At 30.9% G+C, this 10,356-nt stretch overlaps 2 protein-coding genes across 2 annotated transcripts; both read left to right on the top strand.

Annotated features, from left to right (window-relative positions):
• The first annotated feature begins 743 nt into the window (after positions 1-743).
• On the top strand, positions 744-5,298 carry LOC100787351 (glucose-6-phosphate/phosphate translocator 1, chloroplastic). Its single transcript, XM_003519515.5, has 5 exons — positions 744-1,736; positions 2,259-2,481; positions 2,883-3,105; positions 3,899-4,112; positions 4,945-5,298. Exons 1-5 carry the CDS (start codon positions 1,221-1,223, stop codon positions 4,954-4,956), a joined length of 1,188 nt encoding a protein of 395 aa, XP_003519563.1. The 5' UTR covers positions 744-1,220; the 3' UTR covers positions 4,957-5,298.
• Positions 5,299-8,115: 2,817 nt separating this feature from the next.
• Positions 8,116-10,142, top strand: LOC102659419 (putative F-box/LRR-repeat protein At1g56400). Its single transcript, XM_006575610.4, has 3 exons — positions 8,116-9,045; positions 9,283-9,456; positions 9,593-10,142. Exons 1-3 carry the CDS (start codon positions 8,116-8,118, stop codon positions 9,887-9,889), a joined length of 1,401 nt encoding a protein of 466 aa, XP_006575673.1. The 3' UTR covers positions 9,890-10,142.
• The last annotated feature ends 214 nt before the right edge of the window (positions 10,143-10,356 follow it).

A 10,356-nucleotide genomic window follows, 5' to 3' on the forward strand; every position in this document is an offset into this window, starting at 1 on the left:
AGAAATTTGGAGAAGATAGATCAACATGATGGTAAAATCTTTAGAGAAGAAGAAAAAATATAGTATTTGAATTTTGAACTTTGAAGATAAGATATACATATTTAGTTATAACTTGTTAAATAGTTCCATTTACATTAAAAATATACAAGAGGATACGTTAAAGGAGTGTTTGATAGAGAAAAAAATTTCATTTTCTCAAGAATTCTAACTTTGAAGTTTGATATGCATTTTTTAAGAAACATATTTTTATAGAGAATTATTTTTAACTCATATTGATACAAACATTCCTGTGAAGAGACGAAGAATCATATTTTTTCAAGTTTAATTTTTATTTATTATGATAAAAATATTATATCACTTTTATTAAATTATTTAATATAATAAAAATATCATATGATTCTTTAAATTTTTTTAAAAAAAATATTTAAAGATTCATAATCATCAACCAAATAATTTTTTTTATTCTCAAAAGACATGATTTCTAGATTCACGGTTCTCAAGATTTACTTATTTTACATACATGGTATGTTATATATAACATGAGAGAAAAAAAAAATAGGAGAATTAATTTTAGATATACTCGATATGATATATATATATATATATAATTATTTTTTTGAGAAAGTCCATATATGACTGATGTTTCAATTAAGGAATATAAAAAAAATATTTTAAAATGTGCTATAATAAATAAGTATTGAATATTTCATCCTTTACCAAAAAAAAAGTACTACTGAATTTACTCTTTCTCCCTGTACCGCTTCACCAAGCCCACTGTTTTTACTTTCTTTCTCCCCACCATTTCCCAAAACAGATTCCTAGTAGTCGATCCTTAAAAAGTTTACCATATCTTTTCTATTTTTATGCTTGATCTTTTCTAAATTAAGATAACAACCTAGTAAGTTTTAAGGATTCTGCCGCAGTAACTTCGATTTGCACTAAACTAAACCTATGAGGAGAGGGGCATCACATATCACATATAAGAGCCAAATCACGGCGACATTCTCAAATCACATTAAAATATAGTGCCCAGTCCGTGAGACTGTGAGAGTTCATATCACGGCTCTGACACTGACACATAACGCACGGGATCCCTACTCTCTTCTCTCGTTTATTGATTCTCCCATGAATTATTTTTAGCAAGCCATTAAGGTTATCGTCAGAAAGTTTAGATTTTTATTACTATTATTATTTTCCATCGTTTCATCAGTGATCACACCATGATTTGCACCGTGAAACAACCCGCCATATCGATCAGAGTTTCTGATATTTTCCTACGTAAGAAGGGTTTACCTTCAACCCCAGTTCAGTCATGTTCCATTGTTTCACCTTCTTCCCTCCCGAGGGAAAAAAACTCTCTGAGATCATTGGTGTCAGTGCAAAAGCCACTGCACCTTTCTCGAGTTGGTTTTGGAGATTTTGTTGGGTCTCTGGTAAGGCGTGAGCGTGGTGATTTCGTGACATGTGATGCTTATGAGGCTGATAGATCAGAGGTTGGAGGGGCTCCATCAAAGGCTGCTAAGAAGGTGAAGATTGGGATATACTTTGCAACATGGTGGGTTCTGAATGTGGTGTTCAATATTTATAACAAGAAGGTTCTGAATGCATTCCCATACCCTTGGCTTACCTCAACTCTCTCCCTTGCATGTGGCTCTCTCATAATGTTGTTCTGTTGGGCCACCAAGATAGTTGAGCCTCCTAAGACTGATCTTCAGTTCTGGAAGGATTTGTTCCCTGTAAGTCACTCACTTTTTGTTTCTTTCCTTAGGAGAATGTGAAAGCATGCTTTTTTTGTTTGTTCATTTGTTATAACTGACTTGTACTTGTTCTGGGGAAAAGATTTTTTTTTGTCCCATGTCTCTTGATATATATGTGTGTGTGGTTTGACTAAAGAGAAGCTTGACGATTTCATGAAAAAGAAAAAAAAAAGAAAATTTAATTCATTTAAACAATGTTGATGAATTGGCAGGAGCTTTACAAGAGAGTTTTTTTTTTTTTTTAACGATGGAAATTTAAGTTTTTGAAAGGTTTTAGAAAATTGTTTGTGACTGTGATTTTGGATGCAATGTCAAGGCTTTTGGGGGCCTTTGTGGCTGCAATTCGTCGCAATATCAAGGATCCTGATGAAACCTAGACTGTGTCTGCCGCCGCAATTTAATCAAGACCTTGAATAGTTTTGGCTTTTCCTCCTATTTGTTCATTTATTAACATCCTGATATGGATAGGGAGCTTAGTGTTTGCTGTTTTTTCCCCTGCAGGTTGCTGTTTTACATACAATAGGACATGTAGCGGCAACTGTTAGCATGTCAAAAGTTGCCGTATCATTCACCCATATTATTAAGAGTGCTGAGCCTGCTTTCAGTGTAATGGTTTCCAGACTACTGGGCGAGGAATTCCCAGCACCAGTCTACCTGTCTTTGATTCCAATTATTGGTGGATGTGGACTTGCAGCTGTGACTGAGCTCAATTTCAACATGATTGGTAAAGAAGTTGCTTTTCTAACGAAAAAATGATTTGTTATCTTATTCTGTTCTATTTTGTATTTTGTTGTAGGGATATGAGAAGATAATCTGACTTGAACTTAAAAATTTGACCTGAGAAAAGATAATTTAATGGCAAGTTATTGATTAAGGCAATATCACAATCCCCTTCCCCTTCCTCCACAAGCAAAGTGATTATTACTAGACTTGTATTTTAACTATTATGTGTTCATGCTTGTGTTGAACCCCCAACAGAATGGATGATCCACTATTATATACTTCGGTGCTTATGCCATTGGCAGAGGTTATGATGGAATGTACATAACTTTTCATCTTTTCTGCATAGGAGTCCTTTACACCCTCCTAATTTTGATTTCATAACCGTTTTATTATATTTTTCAGGTTTTATGGGGGCTATGATATCGAATTTGGCATTCGTACTCCGTAATATCTATTCAAAAAAGGGCATGAAGGGAAAGGATATTAGTGGAATGAATTACTACGCTTGTTTATCTATGTTGTCCCTTGTAATTCTCACACCATTTGCGATTGCTGTGGAGGGACCACAGATGTGGGCAGCTGGATGGCAAACAGCACTCTCTCAAATTGGACCCCAAGTTATATGGTAATTACAAAATGTCTAGTCTATCTGATGTTATGCATGCTATGTTTCCATAAAGGTTATATCTTGAAATTGTCATAAATTCACAATATTCTTTTTCCGACAACTATTGTCCACATCTTTTCTGTCCTTTTCAGAAATTCAAATTTATTTGATGTTGGGCAAATTATTAGTTCATTTGTTTTTGTAATGTATACACTATCTGAGGGCAGAAGGTAAGGTTGAGGTGTTTGGATTGTTTATGGAGTTGCTATGTAGTCATTAGAAAGCAGAGCAAATCTTTTCCGTATAACTAGACATAGATGATCAACATTAAAAGCTACTTAAAAGTAGCATGACTACTTAAAAAATAGTTACATGATTTTTGTTTTTTAATGTTGGTTTGAGAAATGCGAACATTTAATTATAACCATTTTGATTTTAAATTGACAGATCAAATTGTTTATTTTATTATTAATCTCATGTGATTTTCCCTTTCTAATTAAAGATCATGTGGGATTTGTAATTAAATATGCAATTTTAACAGTTAGTTTTAATAACTGTAATTCAATGTTTTCATTTCTCACAATAATTAAGAGTTCTCACCTGATACACTTCACATACGCATTTGCTGATGACCGTGAAGTTGGTGGGAAACCTGATTTATGTGTTTGGATTTTCAAACAGGAAATTGACCTGAGTTCTTTTGTTTTTATTGAGTAATCTGATTTTCTTGTCTTTTCACTTGAGGTTCTGAAAAACTTCTGCGTTTCTTTGTCTTGTAATTAAACATATGGCTGCTACTTGTGCACAACAGGTGGGTGGCAGCTCAAAGCATATTTTATCATCTGTACAATCAAGTGTCGTACATGTCTCTGGATGAGATCTCTCCCTTGACATTTAGCATTGGAAACACCATGAAACGTATATCTGTTATAGTTTCTTCAATCATTATATTCCACACACCAGTTCAGCCTATTAATGCTCTAGGAGCTGCTATTGCCATCTTTGGAACCTTCTTGTATTCACAGGTATTATCTAGATGAGAATGTTCTTTAGTGATATTTCATTTGCTGAGTACTATGCCCCTTGGCCATATCATGCACTAAAATGAAACATAGACATGCTCACGCTCTTACCTCTTATTGGTTGGAGCCTTGGAGGATCCTTTGCAAAGGTTGTATTTGTATTAGGGTGGTTTTGGAGGCTAACTTCAGGGGTGACACAGATTGTGTTGTGAGATATTGGGTGATTAGGTAGACTAATTTCAAGGTGGAGGAACCTACATTTTCTACTACTAGTGTGCAAACTGTCTTAGGATTCTACTTCATAAGATGTTTAATGGAACAATTTGATTTTGTAAGTATACAAGAAGGCAAAATTTGAGATTTCTAGTCATAGGTTAGAATTGAGGGTCAATTTGCCTTCGTGTGTCTATCCTTCCCATGGGATGGAGCTATTCTAAATTAGGTGATTTGATATTTATCTAGTAGTTTCACTTTGAATTGCCACCTAACTGCTATTGGTTTGAACCCACCGTACTTTTTATTCCTTTTTCTAAGTCTATTTTAACATGAATTAGCATATCAAAGCTTCAAAAAGTTGACTGCACCAATCCATTTGTTCAAACCTTTGCAATGAGGCTTCTTATGGGAGCATGTATTTTTTAGTATCTTTTTAAATATAGTTTGTTGTACTTGTGGAGGTCCTTGAAAAATTAAGAAAAAGATTGGTGGTAACTGGTAAGAAAGTAAGAAATAGACTATAATACTGACTATGTGGATTGCTTATGATGTGGTTTTCTTATGAAAATAAATTTTAGTTGCAGGTATACATAATCTCTCAATCTACTCATTTTTGCAGGCAAATCAGTAGGGTTGAGGAGTTGAGAATTATCCACTAACTTCTTTACATGTGGTCATACAAGGCCACCGATAAGGACGTTAATTTTGGAATGTGGTTGCTGGATTATGGTAAAGACTAGATGATCCAGCTTTCTGCCTAATTGTATACAATAATTAATAATGATGAGACTGCTGAGGAACATTATCATTAGAGATTATTAGTTTTTTGACCCACCCTCCCTCTATTTCTGAATTATCATTAAGTTTGAGGAATAAACTTGTGTATTTGTTTAGTCTGAGGATAATTTCTCTAGACATGGCATATTATAATAAGGTTTTCTTAATGATAATATAAGTATGGTTATCTGTTTAATGTTCGTTATGATTCACATTACTATTTATTAATGCTTGCTAACACTAGGGAAGATGCTGGCTGGAGCTTTATTACATATTTCTGGGCATTTTTGAGATTGCTCACGAAACCTCACACCATCTGACAATCTATGACAATCATTACTTTGGGGTGGGCGATTTTTGTATCTAGCTTTGGTTTTTGTCGTGTCTCAAATTGAGCAACAGAGATTTTTAGTGGCATGAAGATTGCTCACGACACCTCAAACTCTAATTGGATTTCTCATGGAGACCTGATGTGTCCCACTTATAAAGTCACTGCCCACAATTATAGATGTTTTTCATTTCTTTTTGTTTTTGCTACAATGAGTAAGTTCTCCACAATTAGGGATTTATGATTTTCAAAACTGGTTTTAAATAATAAACCGGTTTTAAAACTAGTTTTAGAAACAAACTGAATTTATCTCCACCGACAGTAAAAAAAATACACCTACACTCCATCACATCATTTATCCCTTTTTTTTTTTTTTCTCTCTTTATCTATATATATGTATACACATATATGATACTGATTAAATTCATTTGAAAAAAATAGAGTACAAACAACAACGCTACAATTGCAAATTTATTTATATGTTCAAATTTGTTTCTAACAATAGCAACCATTAATTCACTTTGAGAAAATCAATATATATATATATATATATATATATATATATATATATAAATATAAAATTTATATTGTAACTAGTTATTTAACATTTAATAATTAATGTTATTGAAATTATTAGTTGTATACTTGTATTTAATATAAAACAACGAATATGATTGGGATAATTAATTATTCAATGATAACATATTTCTTAAAAAAATATTTGAAAGAGATATCTTAATAATTTCTTTTAAAAAAATCAATTTCTCACATCATTTTAATTATTTTTTTTAAAATAAAAAATATCCTATTTATCACGCTAGACATAAGTTAATAAGTTAACATTGTTAGAACATAAGTTAACACTTAGTAAAGATTTTGTGAGGAAAGAGTAAAAATAAGTTGTTTTTTTTTTAATTTAGGAATTAAAGTAGAGGTATAAAGTTTAGTAACTAAAAATATAATTCCATAAAAATATAAGAAACAAAAACATATTGTTTTTAATAATAATGATATCTTTATGGTCTTTTATGTACTCACTTTTCTTTTATTTTATTTCTCTATCATATCATTAATCCCATTTATTATTTTCTCCCTCCTTTCTCTATTTTATTTTACTCTAACTCTCTTTCTTCCATTTAAGTTCATTTAAAAAAAATTAGAATATAGACAACAATTGTATAGTAATTGGTTTCAAATTTATTTATATGTTTACTAAAATCTGTTTCTAACAATTGAAGCCAATTGATTTTGTGTAATTAATATAGAGAGAGAGTGAATTCATATTATAAATAATTATTTAATATTTAATGATTTATTTAATGTTTTACTAATATTTAATAATTAACATAAATGAAATTATTAAATAATTAATTTTATTGAAATTAATTATAATTAATATTAATATGGTTGGAGTTAAATAATTAATTCTTCAATACTAACATAAAATGAAAGTAATATTTTTTAAAAGATCACTTTCTTTTATTACAGAATGGTATGATTGCTAACGTCCTTCTCATGCATTCAGAGAAAAAAAAAACGTTCGATCTTCTGATAAAAGAAATAGCTAATTTCCTATAACTTGACCATTGGTAATTAGCCATAAAAATTGTGGTGTTAGTACTTAATTGAAAAACGTATTGACGACATCCTTACCGTCTTTATGTGTATTGACTTTTCTAACATTTCATTTTTTTTCAATATATCATCATTAATTTCTCTCCGTCTCTTTTATTTTTTTCTATCTCTTTCTTCCACTGATTTTAGTATACTAGTACTCATAATTTACTTAATACGACAAGAAAAAATTAATACAGGTTAAATTCATTTTAAAAAATAGAATATAAACAACAATTGTATAGTAGTTGATTACAAATTTACTTATATGTGTAGTAAATTTGTTTCTAACAATGAAAGCCATTAATTGACTTTGAGAAAATTAATATATATACACACACAGAATTTATATTGTAATCAATGATTTATTAATGATTTATTAATATTTAATACTCAACATAAATGAAAGTATTTAATGAATACTTTTATTGAAACCAGTTATAATCAATATGATCAGAATAATTAATTATTCAATACTAAGATAAAATGAAAATAAATCAACATTGTTACAAGTGTAGCAACTTGTATTCATTAGTTAAGTGTTTTAGAATTTTTATTTTTAACTTTAGATATAAAATAAATTATATTAAAAAAATATTCATCTTCAATATGAAAAATTATTGATTTTTTAATTAAAAAATCATATTTAAAATGATTTGTAATTGGATGATAACATCAAAGACTTTATACTAACATTATATAAATAATTAGAAATTAAATTTTTAAAAATGCATGTACACCTAATTAATCTTAAAATATTATTCTTCAGTATTTTAAGTATTCAAACTTTCAGTCAAAATCACACCCAATAACAATAATAATAATAATAATATTATAAGTTATTTACCTTCCTAAAATATGTTTCTAACCATGGCTATCATTAATATAGACATTGAATCTAGTCAATCTACAAAGCAAAAAAGTAAAAGAGAAGAAAAAAAAAAACCATTACAAAAGTCAATATATACATCTCAGAAACAATATTTTGTTCTCACGAAACAAATCAGAAAGTTTGTCCATAGAGCTTCACTCATTGTCTTCATTATCAATCCCCCTATCACATAACTAGCCATGGCAGTGAGCTCTGACTGCTTCTGTTTGTTACCAATCGAAGTGGTTTTAACCATCCTTTCACTCCTTCCCTTCAAGGAAGTTGTGAGAACTTGTGTACTCTCCAAGGACTGGTTGGACATATGCAAGTCCACTCCAAACATAGAGTTCAATGAACTCTTTTTCGTGAAACCCGATCAATCAAATGAAACAAGAGAAGCCCAGAGAAGGGCTTTTCTTGAGTTCATAAAATCTTGGATTGAAAACCACAAAGGAGCTACTATAGACAAGTTCTCTTTAAGTTTATCAATGCCTGCAAATGTTGGCGAGATCATTAATGAATCCGTTGCTTTTGCTACACAACGTGGGGTGAAAGAGTTGGATCTTGACTTTGTTGATAGGAGTAAGAATGAGAATGGTGATTGTTCATACGATAGTGACGAGGCATTGTTTGAATTACCATCACGGGTTTATGAGCACATAAGCCTTGAGTCTTTAAAGTTGTATTCATGCAGTTTTATTGAGACTAAAGTGCTTAACTTTCATGCACTCAAAGAAGTTTCTTTGGGTTGGATGGAAGTGAGGCTTACTGCTATCAAAGCTTTTCTTTTCAACTGTAAAAAGCTTGAGTGTTTGAGTTTTACAAGGTGTTGGAACTCAGATAAGTTTGACCTAGGTGAAGAAGAACACATGGGTCTAACAAAGCTCTTCCTGGACAAGTGCAATTTTGATTTTGATTATTTCAGAGTGAAAGCACCAAATCTTAAAATTTTCAAGTATTGCGGGTGGATAAACTTTGCCGTCGTAGAAATTGATTCACTCGCAATGGAAGAGGTAGATCTTGACTTCTCTCTAGAATCATCATTTGAAGAATTTGGTCATCCTATCTACAATCTGGTGAAAGATGTTTGTACTGCTAGAGTGCTGACAGTATGTAGTTTTGTGCTTCAGGTATCAATTCGTCATCACCTTTTCTCTCAGAATTAATTTGACAATTGTTATGGTATATTAGTACTAGTTTTATAACTGTCTATAAGGGTATAACAACCCTTAGTCCATGATAACATATATTCACTCTTTTGACTTGCTCCAGTTCTGATAATTTGGATGAACTGAAATATGGATTAATTAAAGAATCTTGTCTAAATTAAATTGTTTTAATTAACGTATTGTGTGTGATATTTTCAGGTAATTCCTACTGGTCCTGAACAGCTACGTATGGAAGTTGACATGGATGCACGACATTTGATAATGAAGACGGCCTTGGATGACGATGAGTTTATTGGAATCTCATTCTTCCTTAACAGTTGTCCCCTCTTAGAGCGTCTCACCATTGAAATAGGTCCAAAAAGTGAGCTGTCTGTGAGTATCGATTACGTAAATTGAATTTGTTTTTCCTATATACATGTGTGTGTGTTGAGTTTTGGATTTTCTTTTAATTAAAACATCTTTGTGGTTATTTTCTATTAACAGAAAAGGAGGCTAATTTTTGTTGTAGGATTATGAACCAGCGTTTGAATTTACCAGCTTACTTTTCTGGATTGAATATTTGAATGTTTGCGAATGCTTGATTTCAAGTCTTGAAGTGGTGGAGATTAATGGCTTTAGAGGAACTCTGAATGAATATCGCTTCCTCGAGTATTTGATCTTTAGTGGGTATGTCTTGAAAAAGATTATCATAAACATGTTGAAGGATGATTCTGGTAGGACTGTGGAGTATTATTGCCGTCATATGGCAGAACTTCTGTTGACATGTCCATGCACTTCAAGAAACTTAGAGATATCAATCTTTTGATAAATAGTTTTGAGAGAGTTGTATCAAATATCAATAATGTCTTGAAGAAGTACTCTATCATTAATAATATTTTATAGAACCTTCAACTTTTTATTCACAAAAAAATACTTGCCATATGTCATATGTTTTAGTTCTAATCCCGGTCTTTGTTTTTATGCATTTTTAGTTTGCAAACGTCACTTACTTATACAAGACATTTGTCTATATATTATATAAACGTATTTCTTTTTTTTTTTTTTTTAGATTTCGCAGATTTCATTAAATACATATGTTACTTGTTATTTAAAAAATTTAATTTACAATAGCTTTTAATTGACGCGTGTTTCAGCTTAAGATTTTTCATTCTTACTTAAGGCTAAAATTTAGTATTTATATGCATTTTAATATCAAGCGTGAATATATTCATACATAAAATCTAAAGGCTCAAGTGGTACTTCCCATCTATGACTTAATTTTTTTTATAAAAT

This window comes from Glycine max, chromosome 2 (genome assembly GCF_000004515.6).
Source record: "Glycine max cultivar Williams 82 chromosome 2, Glycine_max_v4.0, whole genome shotgun sequence".
NCBI lineage: Eukaryota > Viridiplantae > Streptophyta > Magnoliopsida > Fabales > Fabaceae > Glycine > Glycine max.

What these genes read in the sequence shown, in the direction of transcription:
- LOC102659419 (XM_006575610.4), top strand. Translation starts at nt 8,116, where the DNA reads ATGGCAGTGAGCTCTGACTGCTTCTGTTTGTTACCAATCGAAGTGGTT. An exon ending in TATGTAGTTTTGTGCTTCAG is followed by an intron (nt 9,046 to 9,282) that starts GTATCAATTCGT and finishes TGATATTTTCAG; the next exon opens with GTAATTCCTACTGGTCCTGA. An exon ending in GTCCAAAAAGTGAGCTGTCT is followed by an intron (nt 9,457 to 9,592) that starts GTGAGTATCGAT and finishes TTTTTGTTGTAG; the next exon opens with GATTATGAACCAGCGTTTGA.
- LOC100787351 (XM_003519515.5), top strand. Translation starts at nt 1,221, where the DNA reads ATGATTTGCACCGTGAAACAACCCGCCATATCGATCAGAGTTTCTGAT. An exon ending in GCTCAATTTCAACATGATTG is followed by an intron (nt 2,482 to 2,882) that starts GTAAAGAAGTTG and finishes TATATTTTTCAG; the next exon opens with GTTTTATGGGGGCTATGATA. An exon ending in ATTGGACCCCAAGTTATATG is followed by an intron (nt 3,106 to 3,898) that starts GTAATTACAAAA and finishes TGTGCACAACAG; the next exon opens with GTGGGTGGCAGCTCAAAGCA.